The sequence below is a fragment of the Neolamprologus multifasciatus genome, chromosome 3 (assembly GCF_963576455.1).
Source record: "Neolamprologus multifasciatus chromosome 3, fNeoMul1.2, whole genome shotgun sequence".
NCBI classification, from domain to species: Eukaryota; Metazoa; Chordata; class Actinopteri; order Cichliformes; family Cichlidae; genus Neolamprologus; species Neolamprologus multifasciatus.
Window position 1 is genome coordinate 36,872,101 of NC_140441.1, and position 27,600 is coordinate 36,899,700.

Here is a 27,600-nt window from a genome sequence, read left to right on the forward strand (position 1 = left end):
AGCTCCCGGAGTAAATCAGCTGGGTCGGTACAGAGGTAACAAAGAACCAGCACCACACACGGGCAGGGGATCACTCTGGCCCAGCCGCATGGGCACAAATATAAACAACAGTCCACAAATAAACTAAATAAAACAAGGCAAAGTGAAAGAAAATGAAACCAATAAAAATAAAATCAACTGGGACAAGACAGCAGGGTCCAAAAACAGCGGCTGCTACAGGAGTTTCTATAGTTCAATTAGGCTGGAACACAAACCGCTGAGAAGGTTTATAGCAGCAGACTGAAAAATGCATTTAGCTCCTTCACTTCTCTAGTTAGCAGTGAAGATGCTTACCTCAGGACTGAAGTCGCTATACTGAATCTGCTTAAATACAGCAACTACCTCTCTCCACGACAGCTGGAGTCAAAAAGGAATAAGACATCCAGTGCCTTCTTTTGTTTCTGATTGGATATGATGGAAAAAAGCAGTGTTTGTTATTTTCAATCTAATGTGGACTATCAGTGGCCGTCCAGCTGTGCCAATAGATCCACCTTTGTGCTCATTAACCATTTGAAATGTGATCACGGTGCACCATCTTACACAGTCAGCAGCACACTAAAGTTAGGCTACGTTAGAGTGCAGTTGTTTTTTCCATAAGCTCTGCTTTTCACAGATCACACAATTATTCTTGGCTCATGAACCATAACATCACAAAGGATCACATGCTCCATCACCTTCTGATGGGGAGACAAAGGATGGAAAAGTAACATCAGAGATTTTGGGAAAACTCCCAAATCATTCAGGCGACCCAACCACCAGCAGCAGTTTCAGCAAGACTCAACAAGCCTAAGAATCTTTGCACAGAAGCAACTCAGCCATAGTGATGAGTGAAAGCTGTGTTTTATGTGGTTGACAATGAATGAATGTGTTTGTGAATGAGGCTTGTAGTAGACCAGGGGTGTCAAACTCAAATACACAGTGGGCCAAAATTCAAATCTGGAACAAAGTCGCGGGCTAACGTTAATATTTATTGAAAAAAAAATCTTCCTCCAATTATTAGAATGAATCTTTTCTTATGGAATCAAACAAGTTTTGCTTAAAAAACTGAATATGGAACAAGCAAAGCTTAATACTAAACAATATATATATTAGCTGTATAATACCAGTAGGTCAGCTCTAATAATAATTTGGTATGGCTTCGCGGGCCAAATGTAATTAGGCTAAATAAAGTTACTGTTGTAGGCCAAACACTGTCATTAGTTTCATGTTGTTCTTTGTACAGTTGTAAATCACCTGAATGGTTTCAGAGGTGGAACATTTACTCTCTGCAGATTGTTTTATTTTGAAAAAAATGATTCTCTGTGCTTTTCCTGTGGCCTACTCATCTTGATCCTGCAACGTCTCTTTCAAAGCTCAGCAGAGAAGATTCAGAATCACACTTTGGCACATTCAAGCAGCGCCTTTAAATATTATCTGAGCCTAAATATAACACAGCAGGTTTATTGCTGGAGAGTCTAGTTCAAAAGTCATGAACAAACTGTGTCATGCAATGACTTTCTGCATTCTTCACTTGGAGACACTATTGTGCCGTAGGTTCTGAAACATTAGGAGTTCTTTATGACACTAGTTCATTCCTTTCCATGAGCAATCAGAGGGAACGCCTTCCTTGTTCAGCAAACAAAGTAAACACTGAACAAACAGTGACAGAGCTCGTTCCACTGGTCTTAGTAGATCTGTGCTCTCTTCCAGTCTAATCTTTCTGGAGTCGAAAAGGAATAAGACGACCACGCTGGGAACACAAATGTGTCACTATACAACTCAAATGTCCCAAAAAAGAAAGAATCGCAGGACAAACATGCAGCCTACCTGTGGCGTACATAACACAGCCCTATGATGATTTAAATATATTTGATCAAACGTGAAAAAACATTCAGATATAATTTATTCTATGACCATGTAAAACCATTACAGCTGTTAAACTGTCCTCACTGCTGTACCATAACAGACCCTTATAACTATCATTCATAATAATCAGTATTAATTAAGCATTAACAGTTAGAACACAAAACAAAAGGTGGATCACATGAGCTTTGATTTCAGTCTTACTGCCCACTCAAAGTGTTTCTAAATACAAATCAGATTTTTTCTTCATGCAACACTTTAATCTGAGCACTTCAAGCACTTTAGTTTCCTCACAATTTAGAATAACTAATGGTCACAAGAAGCACGTTTCTCAACCAGCAACCTTTTCGCTGTGAGGCCACAGTACTAACCACTAAATCAACACATGGACCATCACGCTGACCATTTATTGATTTTACTGTTTAGTAAAGAACATTTTGGGGAAAAGAAACAGTAAGATGAGCTCTCTTATTGTATTAAAATGAATATACATATTACTTCAGCTGAATACTAAACTCAGCTGAATACGCCTGTAGTGCATTTAAAGATCCCTGAAACACAACACATGTTCAAAAACTACAAACAAAGAACTTTCATTCAGTGCAACAACAAAAAGAGTTTGACTGCAAACAGACAGAAATAAATAAAAACAATAAATGAATAAAATACAACAATAGTAATAAAACATAAGTTATGTAATGACATCACTGATGGCACAACAAGTTTATACAGCAAAAGCAAAAAAGGCAACTTAACACATCAAAGATGAACAAAACAATAAATCTAGACAAATCTTAATCTTCTGAATGCTTCTGTTCAAAGTAGTTGAAGTCAGTCTGACAGCACAACATGTCCGTGTTTGTCTGTGTCAGACTTGCTTTTAGTTCCTGATGAAGGCGTTGAGAAAAATATGCAGCAAGAGCAGCGACAACCGAGGTGGAAATTATCAGGAACAGGTTGACCCTGGACAGACCTGCTGATGTAAAATTAACAAAATAAAAAAAAACAAACAACAGAAAAACAAGATTACCACAAAAACTCATACAAACATACAAACAGAAACGATACAGAGACAAGTTGGACTGGTTTCTCACCGATTCTTGTGCTGTTGCAGTTTGGAGGGTTCAGCTGCATCTCAGAGCTGCAAAAGTTTTAGTGTAGATTAAATTTTAGAAGAGTCATTATCTGTCAGTATAATGATCTCAGCTGGGCCTGACTGTCTCCCTGTGGCTGCAGGTTTGAACTCCCAACCTGACTGAAGATCCAGCAAAGATAAAAAAAAAACACCTCAGTTTCATTAACACCAATGTTCCTTTGAGCAAGACAGTTAGACTGGTAGTGGTTGTTTTTGTCTATCATCATCCTCTGGATGTTTCTGTTGAAAGAAGGAGAGTAATGAGTAGGTCTGACGGCCAAGAAGCAACAACATGTTTGTTTCTTTCTTTCTTACAGTTCGATTCTGATGTTGGCAGCAACAACCAGCAGCAGCTATAACGATTATAAAAGCGATGACAGTGACGACCACAGGAACCCTGGATCGACCTGCGGAAATAGAAAAAACAACAAGGTCACTACAAAAACCCAAACAGGGATGATGCAGAGTAAAGTTGGACTGTTTTCTCACTATTTGCTGGAGTCGTGTCCTGATGATCTGGAGTTTGCAGCGGTGTCTCCATCGTCGAGGTTTTAGCAAAGTTTGGATCTAGAAAACCACAAAAATCAGTCGAGACATAATCAGTTGATAAAAATATAACACGTAAGAAACAGAGTGGTGAAATGTCTTTAAATGACATTCAGTTTATTTAAAGTCAATAAAAAGGTTAACAGGATGTCAACATGAATTTCTTTTTAAATTATCGTCACATTTTAAGCAGTTCACACAGTGATGGCACAAATTTGCAGTCACACAACAACAAGCTGCTCTTTTTCTTACAGATCAAACAGATCTTTGAGTCTTTGTACAGTTTGTTAACTGAAGATCCAAATAAACTCAAACTTGTACTCAACTATTGTTTAGTCATCAAAGACAAACACTGTAGAGTTGAAAGAAACAATTAAACGCCCCAAATTACCATCGCATTCAAGCACATGAAGATGAGTGGATGTAAACATCTGAATACAATATGTGGGTGCAAAGAAATTTAACCCTCAGTACAGCAGTGGAAACTATCAAAGAGACAAAACTCGTATTTTTGTTAGATTGTTGACAAAAAGAAGGCAAGTGTTTGACACAATGTTAGATTTATAAATATATTCTTATTTCAGGTTCCAGACTAAGATCACAGTGATCACATGTGTATAAATTAATCATCTTACCAGTGACGGTGAGTCTGCAGCTGTTGTAGCCGCGGCCATAACCTGTGTCCACCTCACACAGGTACAGACCCGAGTCCTCAGTCCTGAGTCTGGACAGCTGGAGTCTGATTTGTCCTTCTCTGAGGGCGTCTTTGTCACTCTGGACTCGTCCTGAAAACTCTTTGTCCTCTGAGAACTCGACACCATCATGAAGATAATAAAAAGTCCAGTATTTATGGCCATTATCCAGGATACAGAAGACCTTCAGTGCTGAGATGGACGTGTCAGGTTTGCTGGTGAACGTCCACTCCAGTGTGATGTTGTGGTTCTCCTCTGCCTGATAGGAGCTCTGTGTCACATCCACTACAAATGATCCTGTTGCGGAGACAGAGAGGAGCAGACACACTCACAACATCAGAAGTTTCCAACATTTTGTGTCCAAGGCACTAAATACATCCTCCTGCTTGCCAGCAACATCTTACAACATCCAGTGATCCACTGTCCCTCCTCTGCACATGTCTAAACCATCTCAGGTTTGCCTCTAACGTCATCTTCAAACCTGAGCTGGTCCTCAGAATCAATTCTGATCTTTTCCATTCTGATCACACCAAATGAAAATCTGAGCTTCTTCAGCTCTGCCTCCGGTTTCTTGTCAGCAACACCATCTCCAAACCATAAATCATAGGAGGTCCCTTTTTTAAATCTTGTAAACTAATGTATGCCATGTGAAACTATGCTTTTAACATTAGATTTGCATTTACTTCTTATACAGCACTTTTGTACTCGAACATTTACACTTGGATGGATGCATCGGAGAGCAACTCAAGGTTAATATTGTGTCCAAGAATATCTGGCATATTTTGCAGATTCTACTTCCGATTGATCGAGGACCTGCTCTACCTCCTGAGCTACAGCCAGCCCACCTGGAGAGCACAGAGGAACTTGGAATTTTAATATCCAGCTAAGTTTCATAATTTTGCATGGCTTGTCTCTGCATTTTGTTTGCTGATCGCTGCTCTCCTGCCTGGTTCTGCAGGAGTTTCTTCCTGTTAAAATGGAGTTTTTCCTTCTCAAAACCATATTTACCTTTAACTGAACCCAAGTGGAGGATGAGAGTCGATAGTGGGACCATGAAGAAAGGCATGAAATCCATGATCACATCTTGTTAACAGTCTGTGAAGATCCAACGCTGCTTCTTCCTCATTTTCACATTCAGGCTGCAGATGTAAAAAAACAAATAAATAAATAAAAACTGTTACGTTTCAAAACACAGACATGCTTCAAATTACATTACACTTCAATTTAACTATATATTTGACTATTTTTGGGATTAAAAAAAAATAAAATAAAAACATGTCCCCGACATGAAGATGGCCTCGTACTTCAGGAGGACGGAGCTGTTCATGGACGACATGAAACACGGGAACATTTCACTGAAGATCCTGAACGTGTCGGAGGAAGACAGATGTTCTAATACGAACATCCTGTTTCTGCAGCTGTTTACAGTCTGTGCTTCACTGGAAGCAGATGATGTATTAATGACAGCAAAGTTTGACGGGAATAAACTCTCACTCTCACTTCTTCTTACAGCACACGTGTTTCCCACAGACTGCATGTAGCAACCACTACTTTTGGCCACTGCCTCTACTGTGCTATCAACAGCAAAGCTCATTAGGAATGAAGTCTCACTCTCACTTCCTCTTCCAGCACATGCGTTTAGCACAGAATGGGCGTAGCTCTGCTGAGAACTAATCTCACTGCAGGCGGCCTGGACAATCCAATATTATTACAGTGAAATCAACTTCAGTGGGTTTTTACTGTAACACATGCACTGGTTTACCTAAACCTTGTCTCTGACATTTGCGCTCTATGCAACACTAAATGATAATAATTAAAAGAAATACAACTAGACTGAAACCAAGAAAAATGAAACATTTTTAAGCAATAAAAACTAAGTTGAAATAAGAAAATTTGCTCTGGAAATAAAAAACTTATTCAGAAAAAAAAATTGTTTTATTAAGTTTTCCCTGGAACAGAGCTGACAGTGCTGCGTCAGCTGGACTGTAAATCCTGCTTAAGACAACACGTGACATCAGTTTGTATAAAATAAGTAAACGTGCTTCATCTCTCATCAGTTCAGCAGCTTTTTCTAAAAGGAAATTCTCTGATTTAAAACCAACAGACATGATTTACATGAGGAAGCGGTGGACGTTGCTGTGAGCTTACAGGAGCTTCAGCCTACAGCTGAAACCATTAAGTCAAATTAATGATTTACTGGTGGTTTGACAAAGTTTGACAAAAAGCCTCATAACGTCTGATGAAACTGTGACTCTTACAAGTGTGACATGTATTATCTAGGGGTGCAACGATACTCGTATCGATATCGAACCGTTCGATACAGTGCTTTCGGTTCGGTACGCATATGTATCGAACAATACAACATTTTTAATTTATTTTATCAACTTTTCTTCTGACGATGCTGTCTGTGTTGAGCGCTCAGTGGATCTGCGCTCGACAGTGCAGCCTAGGCGGAGTAGTCGAACAGAGATTCACTGAGCGCAGGGCAAGCTAGCAAGACAGAAGCTAGGCTAGTTGCAACATGGCAAATTGAACCTCCCCCACCCTCATTCAGATCTGGCGTTTGGAACTATTTTGGTTTTCATGTGACGTATGACCCTGAAGGTAAGCCTGTCATGGACAAAAGTAAAACAGTATGTTGGATGTGCCAGCAATGCTCAATTGGTGGGAACTAGTGTGTTAGCGCAGTTAGCTCGTTAATGTGTTGACGTCTTCCAGCCCCACTCACGAGGCGATCCGCGGTAGCTCGTTAACGGAGATTTGCCGTGTTGTGACGTTAACGTCATTTCAGATTAACGCTGACAGCACTAGTGGGAACACAACCAATATGACTGCACATTTACTCCGAAATCATCCTAGTGCAAAGACAAGTGGAAGCAGACAAAAACAAGCACGCATGCTACAAACTTTACCCGAGTCATTTAGACAGCCGTTAGCACATGATTCTCCTTATGGGGACCTGATATGTTTAATATGCTGCTGAGAATATAGCCCAGAAGAAGCGTATAGTATAGCTTTTATTTTGGAAAGAGACATTTCTCCATAATAAACTCTCTTTTCCAAAGATGAGTGATTCCTCAATCAGATACAGGGCTCGCAAAATCGCTAGCCCGACGTCCTGGGGCTTTTTTCCAGTCGGGCTACCAAAATCTATCTCTGCCCTGCCCGTCGGCCTATCGTAGGAAGGAAAAATATATGTCAATGCTTTTGCATTCTTTCGGAAATGTAGCTGGGTAATTATGTCATTGGCATCGGCCACTGTCAATATGTGACATACTGAAATCGCGTTTGAATTTGCGCTTGTTTTTTGCTTTCACTTTGCAATCGCGTGAACTGTGTATAGAGAGCGACAGTACTGATTGGTGAGTGATGATAATTTGCGCACCAATTCCTCTGACATCGTCTTATCAATCGTTAGCTTACTATGCAAACATGACAAGTGAATACTCCCACAGCTTAAACATGTGAGAGGTTGATCGCGCAGAGAATCGCTGAGCGTTATGTGAGTGCGTGTGTAAAAGCAGCAGGATATATATTTTAGTTCTGCTGAGCCAAATAAGACAGGTCAGGGTGAAGAAGTGACAAAACGGAAAAGTTATGACAAATCAGACTATAAGGCAAAAAGAAAGTGCAGCTTTATGGTTTCATGGACAAAATAATTTCTGTGGCTGCAATATGACGAGCTAAATAACCAGGGCTGCACATAAGTGGTCCGCAGGTGTGCATTCGCTGTCAAAATAAAAACCCGCACAAGATAAGAAGTTGCAACGCCTGTTTGCGTACATAAGATTTTCAGGAGGAGGACAGACATTTGTTTAGAACTCTTAAAGATGTCGAAGAAGCTCCTTTAAGCAATTACTGTGATGTTCCTCCACCTCCAAAGAAATGTCAGAAGGAGTCCGAACCACAAAAGAAGCACGTATTCTCGGAAAAGTGGTTGCAGGAGGTGAGCTGGATTCAAACAAATGATGAACGCACAGAGATGTGGTGCAGAATGTGCCGTGAAAATTTAATAAATGACAAATTAATAAAAAGGCATGAACATTTTTTTTGTATCGAAAAAATATCGAACCGTGACACCAAAGTATCGAACCGAACCGAACCGTGAATTTTGTGTATCGTTGCACCCCTAGTATTATCATCATACAGAACGCTCTGTAAAATGATTTAAAATATTGTCTCATTTGACCTCTGACCTCTTCTTCAAGGTCAGACTGATCTGAAGGTCCCTTCAGTATTTAATGTTGAATAATTTTACATTTTTAGATCACTTTAAGAAATTCTGTCATTAAAAAAAAAAACCTGTGTTTTGGCTCCTCTTTGATCACATGTGACAATCTGAGCTCAGGCAAACTGTTCACTGTTCAGCAGACTGTCAGAGGCTGAAGATTAGTAAATATATGAAATAATAACTCTGCTCAGGTGGATCACATGAGCTCTGCTCTGATTTCAGTCTTACTCAAAGTGTTTCTAACCACAAGTCAGATTTTTATCTTCATGCTGCACTTTAATCTGAGAACTTCAAGCACTTTAGTTTCCTCACATCCAGTTTAGAATAACTGATGAACCTAATAAGGACGTCTTCAAAGAGGAAGCTGAACACAAACTCCACACAGAAAGAGCCCAGCTGGGATTTTAACCAGCAACCTTTTTGCTGTGACTGTACAGTAAAGAACATTTTGGGTAAAAGAAACAACGATAAAATCAGCTGTGTTATATCTTTTTTTAATTCTAATTAATAATACATATTATTTGACTTTCAGTTGATGTTTATGAATCATAAACTCAGCTGAATACGCCCGTAGTGCATTTAAATATCCCTGAAACACAACAGAAGTACAAAAACTACAAACACAGAACTTTAATTCAGTGAAACAACAAACAGGCTTTAACTAATAAACAATATACAACAATGACAATGAAACACAAGTGATGTAATGAATCACTGACGGCACAACAAAGTTTGTACAGACGAGCAAAAGAAAGTGAATGATGAGTCAGTCTGATTACACAAGCAGCAACAACATACTTTTACTTTTAGAGTGAAAGAAATGTGCAGAAAACCAGCGACAGCCGAAACAGATGATAAGATAACGACGACCACAGAGACCCTGCATCGATCTGCTGATGTGGAAAAGACAAGAAGTTCACCACAAACACACAAAAACCCAAAAAGAAACTAGAAAAATTTGCATTTCCTGCGAAAATGCAGTGTGGATGCTTTAAAGCTGAAGCTGTCTGCAAAAACTAGCTGAAAAAGCTGAAAAGTTGCAGAAATTGTAAAAACTTTGCAGAAGCAAAGGAACTTTGCTAAAAGTAATAACTTAGCAGAACTGCAATATCTTAGAGGAAACATAATACTTGGCAGAAATACAATAGCATAGCAGAACTTGGCAGAAATATTGTAAATTACCAGAAACATGATAACTTCTCAAATATACAAGAATTTAGGAGAAATAGTATAAGATAACAGAAAGAATATATTTAGCCAAAAATACTTAAACATTACAGAAACACTATGATTTAGAAAAATAGTACAACATAGCAGAAATACTGTGATTTACCAGAGACACTGTGATGAACTATGAATATTGTAATTTTAAATTAATACTATGTTTCAGCACAAATACTCTGGTTTAGCACAAATATTATAACATAGCAGAAATACAATTATATAGCAGAAATGCTATATTTAGAAAGAAAAATATAATATAGTAGAAATAGTATGATTTAGCAGAAATACTGTAATCAGCACATATACTGTAACATGACAGAAATTTCTCCACTTAGTAGTAATACTATAACATAACACAAATGTTATGATTTGGCACAAAAAACCATGATTTGGCAAAAATACTATGATTTAGCAGAAATACTATGATTGAGCAGAAGTACTAAGATGTAGTAAAAGTACTTTGATTTAACAGAAATACAATTATGGAGGAGTAATACTTTAAAATAGAAATATTGATACACACATACACATACACAGAGCCTAAAGGGAACAGTACTTTGTGCCATAGAGTGTTAACAAGAATATGAGGTCCATATTATAAAAGCTGCTAAAATAATAAAAGTTTGCAGAATTGTAATAAATGATGAATATGAATTACTGGTCTGTGATAGTGTATGAATTTGTAGGGAAAAAAACATGTGGACAAAGGTGGGATTGAACCCACGACCTTTGGGTTGGAGACCCGTGTCATTACCAACTGCGCCACTGGGAAAGAGAGCGAAGGCCTGGAAAACAGGTTGATGAGCAGTCAGAATTAGATCACGGTGAGAGTTACAAAACGTCGTGTAACTCAAAAACTAAGTGGACTAGAAGCATAATTCTTCTACTGGGTGAATCAGCGGACTTTGGTGTACTTTGACTGCGATTTTCATTGCTCTTTGTACAACCATCGCTGAGATATGACGAGAGAAGAAACGGCAGACCTCAGATATGATTGGCTGGCTGGGAAGCCGTGCAGGCCCTGATTTGTAAATTTGAATGTCTCAGTCCTCACAGAGGATTGGCTGCCTGGGGACCTGGCAGTAATATATAGAAATACTATGATTAAGCATAAATACTACATTTAGCAGAAATACTATATTAAGCAATATAAATATCCTATAAAAATCCTATAAAAAGCAAAAATACTGTACTATGATTTGGTAGAAAAACTATAATTAATCAGAAATACTATATATATATATATATATATATATATATATATATATATATATATATATATATATATATATATATGACCAACTAATTTAATTTATTTATTTAAATATGTAAACTACAAATTCAGAGGAAACTACAAAACACGCACAAGAACCTGATTGGACGAACGAGTTATGTGGGCAGTCAGAGCTCATTCCTGAGTCATCACGTCAGAAAGCGAGGCAGGTTTGTGGAAACAACAGTAGCAGCATGTGTGCGGGCAGAGTCTGCATCACTCAATCAATAAACAGTCTTTTAGTTTCGGCTCACCGGACGTTGTGTTTTTCTAACTCTGCTCTTTCTCCCCTCTGACAAACACACGGCTCTTATAACCGGGTCATAGACCTGCTCGGTGAATCGTCTCTATCGTGTCCGTTATAAACAAACCTCTAAACTGAGAGCAGTCGCTTCACACAGTCAGAACCTGCCTGACAATCTTCTCGTTTTAAGCTTTTTCCGGTTTTAAAGTAACTCACTGACAGCTGTCACACTGTTAGTGACGGACAACACAGCACAGCTGATAACAGTAAATTCAGCTTATTCACATCCGCCAGTTTTTCATTAAAATTCACTGTAATCTGTACTAACACGCAGCTGGACACGTCGGCTTACCTTGTGCAGGAGTCCAGACGGACAAAGCCGAGCACAGGAGAAAAGTCCGGAGTGAGAAAAAGGAAGAGTCCTTAAAGTAGAAGTTGTTCAGAGACATGATCGATGATTAAAAATTCCGTTTTCTGACTGAAGCGAGTTTTTTTCTTTTTTTTTTTTTTTGGAAATCTGTAGTCTGATCAGTCCCTGCCGGCTTCGCTCTGAATGAACGAACGAGCCGTGAGGATCACCCTTTTAATATAACAGTCTCCGCCTACTGCAATCTGGGTGGGGTTACCTGAGCCCTGGCGTGTTATGAAGGTCCATGACGTGATGACGTCAACGGAAAACTCAATGTGACGTTTGCGTGCCGGTCGCGCTTTAACGCAGCACAAAAATTACTGTATTTGGATCATTTCTATAGAAACTCCGAGTCTCAGTTTGTAACTAATCTGCTCGGTCTCACTTCCTGTTCAGTTTGAAGACTCAGACATTATAATGTGTCTCACTGATAACAAATAAAAACAAGGTAAGCTGTCAGGTAAAGTAAGCGACTGAACTTTCATAATAGAAAAACATGAAGGTCATGTTGACACAACAAAAACGTGCTGTGTCATTAATGATTCAGCAGTATGTAGCACAGCATCCAGAGACTAACTTGGATATATGACTATTTAATCAATCTAATAGATACAGAAGGTGACTTTGATCATTTATCTGTGAGATCAAACCTGCAGCAAAGATTCAACGCTGTTTAAAATGTTGTGATGATGTAACATCCTCCACCTGCCAGTATAAATGCAAATATATGTCAGTACAGAGAACAATGGAAGCTCTGCTGGTTAAACTGGTGCTAGGAGCACTGCACTGCTCCTTATATGCTATTAGTCAATACAGACATTTTATTTGTATACACCATGAACAGCTATCACATCACTGCTAATAATAACCATAATTATAGTTATAATAATATATCTGTATTTATAAATGACAGACTAAAGAGGACTAATGACATATAAATGATGAATTAAGCACATTTTAATTTATGCTTAATAGTGTGGCATTAATATATAAAGTGCTACCATTATTTTTAATATATCGATAATAAAATCAGGACTCGTACCTCTGTGTTTCTCTGACATTAATTAAATGGATGAATTCTCAATAACAACATTAATTAGCTCCACAGAAGCTCCAACAATACGAACATCCTGACTTCCTTGACTGGAAGCAGATGACGTGTGCTAGCAACAGCAAAGCTCATTAGGAATGAAGTCTCACTCTCACTTCCTCTTCCAGCACATGCGTTTAGCACAGAATGGGCGTCGCTCTGCTGAGAACTAATCTCACTGCAGGCGGCCTGGACAATCCAATATTATTACAGTGAAATCAACTTCAGTGGGTTTTTACTGTAACACATGCACTGGTTTACCTGTCTGTGACATTTGCCTTCTATACAACAATAAGTGATAATAATCAAAAGAAATAAAACTAGCAGTGAAACCAATGAAAATGAAATGTTTTTAAGCAATAAAAACAAAGTTGAAATAAGAAAATTTGCTCTGGAAATAGAAAAACTCTGATAACGACGACCACAGAGACCCTGCATCAGTCTGCTGATGTGGAAAAGATAAGTTCACCACAAACACACAAAACCCAAAAAGAAATGATGCAGCCTACTTGTGTGGGTTTAAATAAGTTAAACACAAAGTGTAAAGACATAAATATTGATGATTACTGTCGTATAGCCGAGAGACAGAGTGAGTGAGCTCGACTTATATCAAGAGAGAGAGCGCCCCTAGTTTCAAGAGGGAAAGTAAAAGAGGCAGAAATGTTCAGCTTTGACTCTGGACTGCTCTCTTTTTCTACTTTAAACCGAAAATGTCGTTTTAAACTACAACAACAATCTTTTAAAACCACAGCAACACAGTGAGGATCTCTCTGCGCGGGTTAGGTCGGGCCCTCATTGGCTATTTCTAAAACACCTGTTAAAACTCTTTTTTTTTCTTAGCTTTATTTATTTGTTTATTATTAATATTGTTGTTGTTGTTATCGAATGACTGTGCGGTTTTTGAGGGATTTGTGTACCACTTGTGTTTTTATTGATAGTGTAGTATAATAAGTTGTGTTGTTTGGAGTTGTGCAGAGCTTCACTGTGTCACAGAACAGAATTATCAAGATGTTGTGATGCCCAAATTTGTCAATAGTGCCACTGTGAGACGGTTTTGAGCCTCACTTTGCCATTAATCATTAATCATAATTAATAAGAGAAGGGAAACAGAAAAGTTCACCAGGAGCAAAGAACCAAGAACAGAAATGCCAAATACTTTTTTAAAAAGCCCAACATGAAAACCACAGACACACAACTAACACTTTTCTGTGTTTTCTATCACCATGGTTTTACTTCTGCTTTTTTTCCCCCACAGCTTTCATTACAGTGTTATACACACTTTGAACACCGGCTGTACTGAGAGCAGAGCTCACTGCAGACAGTCCGGATGTCCTCACAACAAGAAAATTTCTAGAAAATTAAACTAAACCTAAAGCCAAACATAACAAAACGTTTTCAACTTTAAAATTAACTGAAACTATTTTGTAAACTTGAAAAACTCAAATAAAATCAGAAGATTTTAAAGATTCATTTAAACCACTAGTTTCCTTGGTTTCACCCACAATGCTGGATCTAACACCCGGCTCAAAACACTCAAAGTTTAAAATAGTCTGCTTTTTAATGGGCTTTTTTGTCAAAGTTTAGGCTAAAAGAATGAAACTTAGAGAATGTTTTCTCCTGTTAAAAGTCTACAAAGGTAAAAGTGAATAAAAAGGAGAAATGGAACAAGATCCTGATCATCCCCTGAAGCAGCGCCCCTCTGCTGTTACGGGTCGTAAGTGCTGGAAGTGAAAGTCAGGCTGGGATTTTTTTGCAGCTTGAGCTGTGGGCTGTTTTGAGACGCAGAGCTAAAAATCAAAAGTGGGGAATGTGGGGGTCTTCCCACCTGGGTTGAAACCAAAAGAGCGGAGAAAGCGGCATGTCGACCAGAGGGGAGGGAATCCCCCTCATTCCCCAAATGTGATGCCATCACATGACTGAATGTGACTGTCCCAGATCACTCAGGCTGACCTAATGTGCCCCCATGTGGGCGATCGTGGCTCAAGAGTTTGCAGGTCATCTTGTAATAGGAAGGTTGCCGGTTCGAGCCTCGCCTCCGACAGTTTCAGTCTTTGTGTCCTTGGGCAAGACACTTCACCCGTTGCCTACTCCAGAGGGCCCGGTGGCGCCAGTGTCCGGCAGCCTCGCCTCCGTCAGTGCGCCCCAGGGTGGCTGTGGCTACAATGTTGCCATCATCAGTGTGTGAATGTGTGGATGACTGAATGTGTAAAGTGCTTTGGGGTCCTTAGGGACCAAGTGAAGCGCTATACAAATACAGGCCATTTACGGCTCCCAGTAAATATTCTCTGCTTTTGTGAGCACATGATATGACAGTGAATGTGCCATAATAAGACCTGCAGGTCTGAAGCTAATAATTAACCTAATTGTCATAGAAATAAAATGTACTCGCTGAAACATACATGTAGGTCATATGTTGTTTGTGATCTTTCATGAATATTCACACGTTTGTATTATTCACAGTGTTTACAATCTCTGTGAACTTCCACAAACAGGATTAAAGCAAAGTTTGAAGATTTAAATCACTTCATCACACACGTTACATTTCTCACCCAGCTCTACTTCAGTAAAACGTGACTCTCATCAGCTCAGTCACAAATGAATACACTTTATCACGACATCAACACACTGCTTCTCTTTATGATTACAACATACAGCACATTATTGTCTATCGGTCTTGCAAAAGTGGGATCACTGTTAATGGCCTTGTGAACGTCGCTGTTGACAGATCATTTCTTCTGCCTCTAAGTTTTTTATACTTTTCAGATATGTGCCAACATCTGAAGAAGAGCTTTGAATGGCCTTCATGAATAATTATAACTTGATTTATAGAGAACCCAGAGTTACAAAGTGCTTCATAGTTCAAATTAAAGCCTCACATTGAAGATTAATGTGTTAAGAACACACAGACACAAACAGTCACATGATCAGTCACATGATCAGTCACTGACAGACACCATTAACCTATAAAATGAGTTTTCAGCAGTGCTGTTAAACAAATCAGTGAAATGAGAGTGAGTGTGATGAAGAGCTGAAGAAGAAACAGACTGCAAACACAGTGATGACGAACTGTTGCTCATTTATTCGATTTCGTCATCATGTTCACCGAATACTGATGTTATTCAAGAACATGGAACAACAACAGTAAACTCTGTGGGTCATTTTAATATCTATGAAACAAAACAGTCACGTTTTTAAACAGTTCATTTGGTTTAAATGTTTGAAAACATCATCAAATGCAAACAGGAAACGACACATGACAGCAATAAATAAATAACTTAAATAAATTAAATTAATAGGACGAGGTATTAGTTGTAAAAACAAGAAAACACACAAATTGTAACAAAATGTCAAGAAGAGGCTTGAAAATCAAAGAATCCAAGAAACTCTTTCAGGTCAGTACTTTAATGTTTTTATTCTCGTGATGAAGTTTAAGCTTGTTTCATCACACAAACACTGACTTTGACTTAAAGGCAGTGAAAGCACAAAGTCACAAACCAGACTATAATGTTACAGTCTGAACAGCGAGTCCCAGCCAGCAGGAAGTTTCACAGTAAATGTAATAAATTAGTTGTAGCTTTAAAAAACTAGATTATAAATCAGCTTTTTTTCTGTTTATAAAGTGCAGCAGTTACTTAAAGTGTTCAGCTTCAGTTTCTCTGAGACATTAAAGTTAACAGAGAACTAACAAACAAGGTTTGCATAAAACAAGAGTGCTTAATGTGAGCTCCATGAATCCTGTTCCTGGTACTTCAAAGTCTACTGGTGAAAACAGTTGTAATTTTTTTCATTTTAATTTGTCCATCAGAGACACTTTGAGGTCTCACTGAAAGATTTAAGTGCACCTTAACCAGTGAGGTAAAGACTAAATAAATATTCATTAAACATGCTGACAGTGAGGTAGAGGAGTGTTTCTTCTCCAGGCTGAACTTCACAGTTTTGTACTAAAGGAGGAAATCCATCAGTTTCACTGCTTGATGTTTCCAAGCAGATCCTCCAGAGTCTGACAGCAGCAACTCTGACTGAAGACTTCTGTAAGAAATATTTCCTGTTTAGATCCATTCAAATCAGGCTCCCATCCTTTTGTAGGTGTGACCTTATGATGATCTCAGTGCTGCTGGGCCCGAGTGTCTCCCTGTGGATGCTGGTTTGAATCCCCAATCTGACTGAAGATCCAGCACAGATAAATCTCTGCTGCTCTCAGCTCCATTAACACCAACACTCCTTTGAGCAAGGTAGTTATACTGGTAGTGGTTGTTTTTCTGTATCATCATCCTCTGGATGCTTCTGCTGAAAGAAGGAGAATAATGAGTCAGTCTGACGGCACAAGAAGCAACAACGTGTTTGTGTTTGTTTGTTTGTTTCTTACTTACAGTTCGATTCTGATGACGGCAGCAAAAGTATACAATAAGACCAGCAACAGCTACAGCCGATATAAAAGCAATGAGAAGAACCACAGCGACCCTGAATCGACCTCCTGAAGTAGAAAAGACAAGAAGGTCACCACAAATACACAAAACCCCAAACAGGGATGATGCAGAGAAAAGTTGGACTGTTTTCTCACCATTTGTTGGAGTCGTGTCCTGAGGATCTGGAGTTTGCAGCGGCGTCTCTGTCGTTGAGGTTTTAGCAAAGTTTGAATCTAAAAGACAAAACAGTCAAAATCTGTTATTAAAATTAGGCTAAAAGTTTGTATTGGGGACAAAACAACTTTGAGTTTGGAACCATAAACATCAACAAAACAAATCTTCTCACCGACTACAAGTTCAACAACAGCAGCTTTCACTCTGCTCTGCAGCTTGGGGATGAAACATCTGTATCTGCCGTTGTCTTCCTCCGACACGTTCAGGATCTTCAGTGAAATGTTCCCGTGTTTCATGTCGTCCATGAACAGCTCCGTCCTCCTGAAGTACGAGGCCATCTTCATGTCGGGGACCTCCTTCCTGTCCCTGTACAGGTGAACGTACTCCACTCGGCTCAGCCGGTCCGACGGGTCGGGCTTCAGGTCGGGTTTGGACCACTCCACCGTCAGACCCTGGACATTGAACGTGGGCTCCAGGTGACACGGCAGGATGACATCATCACCTGGAGCGGCGATGATTGGAAGATTTGAACCAATCACCAGAACTTTACCTGGAAACAGATGGAAAATTAAACCTCCTGAACTCCTACAGAACATCCTCAGACCCCTGTCGAGTTACACACCAAAGACCTGGAGATCATGAACAGACCCACTGGCCTCTGTGCTGTTACTTAAGTCTTTCTTAATATACGCTACAAAATTTCAGATGTGCTGTTTGTTGTTCTGTTACAGGCTAACTGACCCTTGTGTGTGCCGTCTGTGGTCCTGAATGTCTAACATTTTATTTCACTATAATAAAACTTTATCAAGCAATAACGTGTTTATTAAAGTTTAACAACACAAACTGATCAGACTGATGCTCATCCAAGTTCTAAGAAACAACACAAGTATTTATTCATAATAACAGTTCATGTGACTCATCCTCAGTAAGTTTTACACTCAAAGTAAACAAGCTGATTTAAGTCAACCATCACACAGTCTGCTGTGTTTTCACTGATTCATGTTGCCCTTCTAATTATTTACTTGTTAAGACTGACTGTTTAACCTCGCTGCGAGTTCAGATTTAATAACCAACTAATTTCATTTATTACAAATTTTAAACTACAAATCCAGAGTAAACTACAAAACACGCACAGACACCTGATTGGACGAACGAGCCACGTGGGCAGTCAGACGTAATTCCTGATGGGGTCATGATGGCGGATTGTTAAGCTAATGTGTTTTTATAGAAAACACATTAGCTTGTGGAAACACATGTAGTCAGCAGCAGCATGTGCGGACTGAATCTGCATCACTCCGGATCAATAAACAGGGTTTTAGTTTCGGCTCACCGGACGTTGTGTTTTGTAACTCTGCTCTTTCTCTCCTCTGACAAACACACGGCTCTTATAAACCTGACATGTTCACAGACTGCTCGGTTAATCGTCTCTATCGTGTCTGTTATAAACAAACCTCTAAACTGAGAGCAGTCGCTTCACACAGTCAGAACCTGCCTGACAATCTTCTCGTTTTAAGCTTCTTCCGGTTTTAAAGTAACTCACTGACAGCTGTCACACTGTTAGTGACGGACAACACAGCACAGCTGATAACAGTCAATTCAGCTTATTCACATCCGCCAGTATGCGATTAAAATTCAGTGTAATCTACAATAACACGCAGCTGGAAACATCCGTTTACCTTGTACAGGAGTCCAGACGGACAAAGCCGAGCACAGGAGAAAAGTCCGGAGTGAGAAAAAGGAAGAGTCCTTAAAGTAGAAGTTGTTCAGAGACATGATCGATGATTAAAAGTTCAGTTTTCTGACTGAAGCGAGGTTTTTTTCTTCCTTTTTTTTGGAAATCTGTAGTCTGATCAGTCCCTGCCGGATTCGCTCTGAATGAATGAATGAGCCGTGAGGATCACCCTTTTAATATAACAGTCTCCGCCTACTGCAATCTGGGTGGGGTTAACAGAGCCCTGGCGTGTTATGAAGTTCCATGACGTGATGACGTTAACGGAAATCTGTGACGTTTGCGTGCCGGTCGCGCTTTAACGCATCACGAAAATTACTGTATTTGGATCATTTCTATAGAAACTCCGAGTCTCAGTTTGTAACTAATCTGCTCGGTCTCACTTCCTGTTCAGTTTGAAGACTCAGACATTATAATGTGTCTCACTGATAACAAATAAAAACAAGCTAAGCTGTCAGGTGAAGTAAGCGACTCTGAACTTTCATAATAGAGAAACATGAAAGTCACATTGACACAACAAAAACGTGCTGTGTCATTAATGATTCAGCAGTATGTAGCACAGCATCCAGAGACTAACTTGGAAATATGACTGTTTAATCAATCTAATAGATACAGAAGGTGACTTTGATCATTTATCTGTGAGATCAAACCTGCAGCAAAGATTCAACGCTGTTTAAAATGTTGTGATGATGTAACATCCTCCACCTGCCAGTATAAATGCAAATACATGTCAGTACAGAGAACGATGGAAGCTCTGCTGGTTAAACTGATGCTGGCAGCACTGCACTCCTCCTTATATGCTATTAGTCAATACAGATATTTTATTTGTATACACCATGAACAGCTATCACATCACTGCTAATAATAACCATAATTATAGTTATAATAATATATCTGTATTTATAAGTGACAGACTAAAGAGGAGTAATGATATATAAATGATGAATTAAGCACATTTTAATTTATGCTTAATAGTGTGGCATTAATATAAAGTGCTACCATTATTTTTAATATATCGAAAAGAAATTCAGGACTCGTACTTCTGAGTTCCTGTGACATTAATTAAATGGATGAATTCTCAATAACAACATCAGTTAGTTCCACAGAAGCTCCAACAACACAAACATCCTGTTTCTGCAGCTGTTTACAGTCTGTGCTTCACTGGAAGCAGATGATGTATTAATGACAGCAACGTTTGACGGGAATAAACTCTCACTCTCACTTCTTCTTACAGCACACGTGTTTCCCACAGACTGCATGTAGCAATCACTACTTTTGGCCACTGCCTCTACTGGGAACTAATCTCACCGCAGGCGGCCTGGACAATCCAAGATTATTAGTGTGAAATAAACTTCAGTGGGTTTTTACTGTAACACATACACTGGTTTACCTTAATCTTGTCTCTGACATTTGTGCTCTATGCAACACTAAATGATAATAATTAAAAGAAATACAACTAGACTGAAACCAAGAAAAATGAAACATTTTTAAGCAATAAAAGTTGAAATAAGAAAATTTGCTCTGGAAATAAAAAACTTATTCAGAAAAAAAAATTGTTTAATTATAACTTTTCCCTGGAGCAGAGCTGACAGTGCTGCGTCAGCTGGACTGTAAATCCCACTTAAGACAACACGTGACATCAGTTTGTATAAAACAGGTAAACGTGCTTCATCTCTCATCAGTTCAGCAGCTTTTTCTAACAGGAACTTCTCTGATTTAAAACCAACAGATGTGATTTACAGGAGGAAGCGGTGGATGTTGTTGGTTTATTGGTGGAAGTTTGACAAAAAGCCTCATAACTTCTGATGAAACTGTGACTCTTACAAGTGTGACATGTATTATCATCATACAGAACGCTCTGTAAAATGATTCAAAATATTATGTCTCATTTGACCTCTGACCTCTTCTTCAAGGACAGACTGATCTGAAGGTCCCTTCAGTATTTAATGTTGAATAATTTTACATTTTTAGATCACTTTAAGAAATTCTGTCATTAAAAAAAAAGTGCATTTTGGCTCCTCTTTGATCACATGTGACAATCTGAGCTCAGGCCAACTGTTCACTTACTGAGATCAGCAGTAGACTGTCAGAGGCTGAAGATTAGTAAATATGTGAAATAATAACTCTGCTCAGGTGGATCACATGAGCTCTGCTTTGATTTCAGTCTTACTCAAAGTGTTTCTAACCACAAATCAGATTTTTATCTTCATGTTGCACTTTAATCTGAGCACTTCAAGCACTTTAGTTTCCTCACATCCAGTTTAGAATAACTGATGAACCTAATAAGGACGTCTTCAAAGAGGAAGCTGAACACAAACTCCACACAGAAAGAGCCCAGCTGGGATTTTAACCAGCAACCTTTTTGCTGTGACTGTACAGTAAAGAACATTTTGGGTAAAAGAAACAACGATAAAATCAGCTGTGTTGCATCTTTTTTTAATTCTAATTAATAATACATGTTATTTGACTTTCAGTTGATGTTTATGAATCATAAACTCAGCTGAATACGCCCGTAGTGCATTTAAATATCCCTGAAACACAACAGAAGTACAAAAACTACAAACACAGAACTTTCATTCAGTGAAACAACAAACAGGCTTTAACTAATAAACAATATACAACAATGACAATCAAACACAAGTGATGTAATGAATCACTGACGGCACAACAAAGTTTACACAGACGAGCAAAAGAAAGTGAATGATGAGTCAGTCTGATTGCACAAGCAGCAACAACATACTTTTATTTTTAGAGTGAAAGAAATGTGCAGAAAACCAGCGACAGATGAAACAGATGATAAGATGATGACGACCACAGAGACCCTGCATCGATCTGCTGATGTAGGAAAGACAAGAAGTTCACCACAAACACACAAAAACCCAAAAAGAAATGATGCAGAGAAAAATTGGACTGTTTTCTTAATTCCTTCTTTACAAAAAGGTAACATTTGACCTACTTTCATTGGCTAATTCTGACCAATCACACAGGTGGACCAAAAATCCTCTGCTGAGCGACCTCTGAACCTAGAAGAACCTTAACTGTACACTGCCAAGAAAAAAAGCGTATTTGCCATGAAATTTGAGTGTTTAGCAGTATAAATATAATCTTTATGTGTGAGTACTGGGCTAAAGTGAGGATGACGTCACTTCTTCCAATATGTCTGTTTTGAGCTTTCTATCCCTGATATTCGAGCTTCACCTGATTTGAACCAAAAATTTAAATTTAGATTCATGGTTAAAAAAAGGTCACAAAAAGCGTTTCAACATCTGATCAGTTTGAGAAGAATCAGCCGTAATCTTCAGTATGTTTCCAGCAATGGATCTGTTTCATCAGTGGACTGATTCTTATTTAACAGAGACTCCTGGAGACTCAGAGCACTTTATACAACATTCATCCAGTCACACATAAACTTCTTCTATACTCGAGCGCTTTTCATCTTTCTAACATTCTCACCCTGATGGATGCATCAGGGTTAGTGTCTTGCAGGATGGCATGCAGATTTGAGGAGCCAAGGATCAAACCACCAACCTTGAAACTGATCATGAACTCATGATCTCAGGTCAGGCGATAACTCTCAGTGGATCTGTCACTGGCTGTGTCAGTCATTCCACACAACACTCTCACACGCTTTTATAAACATCTTTTACATAACATCTGATGTCATCAGAGGGATTCCTTCCTGCTTCACTACGCAGGGAGAACCATGTAAACAAACACAGGAAACACTTTTATGATGGGTGTTGGTTGTCGAGATCTGTGACCCAGATTCATTATTTGCTTTGTTTCCAGCAGCAGTTTTATGATTCCTTATGACTTTTTACTGAAACACACTTATGTGGATTTGAGTCCAGCTGTTGTGTAACACGTAAAATGTTCTGTTCTGCAGATAAAGTGAACCCTCGTACTTTCAGAGGTAAGAACATAAAAACTCACTCAGATACTCACAGTTTGTCTTTCAAAGCTCAGCAGAGAAGATTCAGATTCACACTTTTGCACATTTTGTGCCATTTAAGCAGCGCCTTTAAATATTGTTTGAGTCTAAATATAACACAGCAGGTTTATTACTGGAGAGTTGAGTTCAGGAGTCATGAAAAACTGTGTTGCGCTGGGAGACACTCTATTGTGACGTAGTTTCTTAAACATTATGAGCTATTTATAACTCTGTTATTTGTGGCTCATTCCTTTTCGTCACCAAAAGGAATGACCTAGGAATGAAAGACAGGAGGGAACTCCTTCCTTGTTTACCAAACAAAGTAAACGCTGAATGAACAACGACAGAGTTCATTCCTCTGGTCTTAGATCTGTGCTCTCTTCCAGTCGATTTTTTCCTTGCTACGTTTATATTTTTTCTTTTAAACCTTAAGTGTCAAAAGAATCCTGTTCACTTATTTTCAGCAGTGTGTTTACTTTATTACTGGAACAGTTTTCTGGATTTATATGCTTGAATTGAGCGCTTGTGTAACACATAAAATGTTTGCAGATAAAGTGAACACAGCTGGAAACACTCAGGAAACAGAACACTAACACCAGTAACTTTAATGTAACAAGAGATATTTTAACAATGAATAGCTCTTAAACATGTTAGCAATGAATAAGTTGATCATAAAATCATTTAGGTCAGGTGATAAGTGTGTTTCATCGCTTCTTGTTTTGTCAGGGTGAAGGACGCCTCTCCTGCTCCAGCCAAGCAGTGAGATGTTTAGGTGCAAACACTGATGTTTTAGTTATTACTAACCCACAGTTGTTTTAGATTTAGCAGCTTAAATCAAGCTGATGTTGAACAAATGAAATGTTCCCAGCTGAAGTGAAAGTATTAGAAAATACTACAGAGAGAGAGAGAGAGAGAGAGAGAGAGAGAGAGAGAGAGAGAGAGAGAGAGAGAGGTCTGAAACTGGTCATAAACTCATGACCTATCACCTGACCTGTCCCTGGCTGTGTCATTTATTCCACATGACCTCTCACACACTTTCATAAACATCTCTCATGTCTGATGTCATCAGAGGGATTCCCTCCTACTTTGCTAAGCAGGGAGAACCATGTAAACAAACACAGAAAACACTTATGATGGGTGTTGCTGGTCGACACACACACAAACAAGCTTTAAGTCAAACCCCACTTGTGTGAAGAGTGATCTATACTGGTTACAGTGGTTAAAATACTGATTGTGGCCCCTCACAAAAAGAGGAATCCTCCACAGCTCCCGGAGTAAATCAGCTGGGTCGGTACAGAGGTAACAAAGAACCAGCACGACACACGGGCAGGGGATCGCTCTGGCCCTGCCGTGTGGGCACAAATATAAACAGTCCACAAATAAACTAAATAAAACAAGGCAAAGTGAAAGAAAATGAAACCAATAAAAATAAAATCAACTGGGACAAGACAGCAGGGTCCAAAAACAGCAGCTGCTACAGGAGTTTCTATAGTTCAATTAGGCTGGAACACAAACCGCTGAGAAGGTTTATAGCAGCAGACAGAGCCTGAAAAACGCATTTAGCTCTTAACCTTCTCTAGTTAGCAGTCAGGATGATTACCTCAGGACTGAAGTCGCTATACTGAATCTGCTTAAATACAGCAACTACCACGACAGCTGGAGTCAAAAAGGAATAAGACGGCCACGCTGGGACCACAAACGTGTCACTATACAAATCAAATGTCCCAAAAAAGAAAGAATCGCAGGACAAACGTGCAGCCTACCTGTGGCTGTGGCGTAGCCCGACCAAGACCACCCGGTTTATCCTGATGATATAGCCGCTCGCAATCCTGCTTGCAGGAGCAAGGGAGGAATGAACAGGAGGAAACCTGCGTGGCAGTGCAGGCGCCACGCTGCAATTAGTGCACAGGTGCGTACCTAGTCAACCTCACTTAACTAGTCACGTGACAAACAGAGAGCGAGAGCAATGGGGCGAGTGAGTAGCCCATCTGGGCACATTGAGCTCTCACAGCATAAACTCACTCAGTCATTTCCTTATTTCCTTGATGACATTATCATTGTTTATAAATAGGAGTGACCTGGTGATGTAACGGGAGTTTCAGGGCGGCGAGTGCATGCTTTCATACTTTCACTCTCACTGTCACAGGAAGACAGTCTCAGTCTTATCAATGACTTTATTTGGATTGTTATTGGCACAGACACTGACTCTCTAACCCTGCTGTTATCTCAGAGGGCTGTGCTACCCTGGATCACCACCAAGTCATTGGTTCAGGTATGTGGACGACACCTGGGTGACAATCAAATCTCAGGACGTACCACAATTCACGGATCACATTAACTCGGTGGACCAACACGTCAAATTCACCAGGAAGGATATGTAAAGTGGCAGGTTGGCCTTCTTAGACTGTGAGATTTCCATCAGTAATGGGGGATATTTAAAACCATCATCCTCTGGAGCATAAACTGGGTGTCTTGAGGACGCTACAACACAGAGCAAACAGCATCCCCACGGACACAGTGCCCTAAACCTTATAAGGCGTTTATAAGAAACCTGCAGTCAGCTGAGACCGAAGAAGTCACGTGGATCAGTGACGAAACGTTTCTCCCACTGAAAACATTCAGATGAACAAAATAAACTTTTAGGGATCGTCTCACTTTTCTATTCAATGTTCGAGACTCAAACAAACATGTTGTTGTAATTTTTCGCACCGATAACAAAAGAGAGACAGGAAGTTTGATCACATCCTGATTCTGCTTCAGGTGAAACGAGGCTGAGCTGCTCGCTCCGATCAGAGCTGTGTTTCAGGAACAGCAGCTGATCAACATCACGATTCACTCAGAAATTTAACATTTTCCGTCTTTAAAGTAGAAAAACACGTCTGAAGGATTTTAGCGTCTCTGACTAAAATCTGCAGGGTCATGGTTTCACCCACTCACTCCTCCACCCGCAGCGTGTCACATGTCAGTATTGTGTGCAGAGAGCAAAGGAAGCTCTGCTCAATAAAATAATTTAAATACATTAAAAATAAAAATCAGGGCTGGCTCCTCTGTGTTTCTGTGCCGTGACTCAAACACACGATGTCCCCACTACCACAATACAGAGAAACGAACGAGCTACTGTGGCCGTTAACACTAAACTCTGCTGCAAACACAACTTCGAGTAATCACAGGTGACTATAACATCACTGCAGACACCATAAAAATCACGTGTAACAAAAATATTTGCCCTCCGTGTATTTTAACATCCTTTACTGACCTTTTCTTTGGCAGCTTCGCCGTCGACATCCACTTTCTCGAAGACCAGGAAGTAAACAGCTCTGGTCATGTGACAATACTCCAAGCACGTGCCACTGCATACACTTGTTTCTCCACATTATAATATTAAAGTATTTACTGAAGGGGAAAATAAAGAGGCAGAAATGTTCAGCTTTGACTCTCATTTTCTACTTTAATCAGAAACTGTTGTTTAAAACAACAACAACACACTGAGGATCTCATTGGTTGTTTCTAAAACACCTGTTAAACTCTGTTTATTTATTGACGTTTAACTCAGAATTAAAGTGCTGTGTTCTCGGCTTTATTTATTTATTATTAAAATTGTTGTTGCTGTTACCGAATGACAGTACGGTGTTTTGGGGATTCGTGCATCACTTGTGTTTTTAAAAAGTTCTGCATTTCTGAAACACGATTAAATTAAAGGTTCAGGTGTCGCTCAGGTTTAAAAGGCACTGATCCATGAGACATGAAAGATGATACAAAGCTGAACTTGGAAAGAATTTCCCTCTTTTAAAGAAGGAAAAGACATTTAGGAATTTATGTATTTTAAATACTTATTTTTGAATTATTTGAAAATAAATCCTAACACTAAGCTTTCCTTGGTAGTGTGCAGAACAAACCTGATGACACTAAATCCCAGAAAGCTTAAAAGTCAACCAATCACATCCAAGCTTTAAGCCTGAACTGAACAGAAAAAGGTCATTATCAGTGCAGAGTCTGCCTATGGATTGTCACACACTCACTGACGGCTGTCATTTTTTAGTAGGTTAAGGTGAATGGCTTGGCCATGAATTGAGCAACAATTTTGGAAAGGCCTCAAAGAGGATTGGCAGGGCTCCCGGGTCTGGCAGATTCCCATGTACTAAATCAGGAGTGGGGAACTCCAGGCCTCGAGGGCCGGTGTCCTGCAGGTTTTACATTTCACCCTGGGGTAACACAACACACCTGAATCAAATGATTAGTTCATTACGAGGCCTCTGGAGAACTACAAGACATGTTGAGGAGGTAATTTAGCCATTTAAATCAGCTGTGTTGGATGAAGGACACATCTAAAACCTGCAGGACACCAGCCCTCGAGGCCTGGAGTTACACCCCTGTATTAAATAGAAGTGAAGAAGTTAAAGAATTGAAAAGGGGAAGGAGGGTGGGGCACATGAATGAGAACGAACAACTTGTAGGACTGGGGGAACCTATACAGATGAGAACCGGAAGGAAATTGTTTGGAGGCGTGGTCCCGCTCCCAATATTCAGAATCAGAAATACTGATTCAGATACTTTATATCCCCCCAAAAAACTCCCAGAGTCCAGAAAGCCAAAAAAAAAATCTGAATGAAAAAGGGTTGACAAAATAAACACAGG

General features: G+C 39.4%; 1 protein-coding gene across 8 annotated transcripts; it reads right to left on the reverse strand.

Annotated features, from left to right (window-relative positions):
• Window positions 1–911: 911 nt before the first annotated feature.
• On the reverse strand, window positions 912–26,373 carry LOC146522953 (myelin-oligodendrocyte glycoprotein-like). Of its 8 annotated transcripts, none has more exons than XR_014871040.1 (6): window positions 26,222–26,373; window positions 17,478–17,855; window positions 17,287–17,364; window positions 3,332–3,423; window positions 2,976–3,256; window positions 912–2,857 (listed from the first exon to the last, which is right to left on the reverse strand). XR_014871040.1 is itself a non-coding variant. In XM_085142445.1 (5 exons), the coding sequence occupies exons 1-5, from the start codon at window positions 26,337–26,339 to the stop codon at window positions 16,962–16,964; spliced, it is 723 nt and encodes a 240-aa protein (XP_084998571.1). In that variant the 5' UTR covers window positions 26,340–26,373; the 3' UTR covers window positions 15,489–16,961. The 8 variants fall into 8 exon arrangements, 6 of the variants coding, with proteins under 6 accessions (XP_084998571.1, XP_084998565.1, XP_084998559.1 ...); XR_014871041.1 differs by having other exon boundaries at window positions 913–2,854; XM_085142445.1 differs by lacking the exons at window positions 912–2,857; window positions 2,976–3,256; window positions 3,332–3,423 and adding exons at window positions 15,489–17,009; window positions 17,096–17,196.
• Window positions 26,374–27,600: the final 1,227 nt, after the last annotated feature.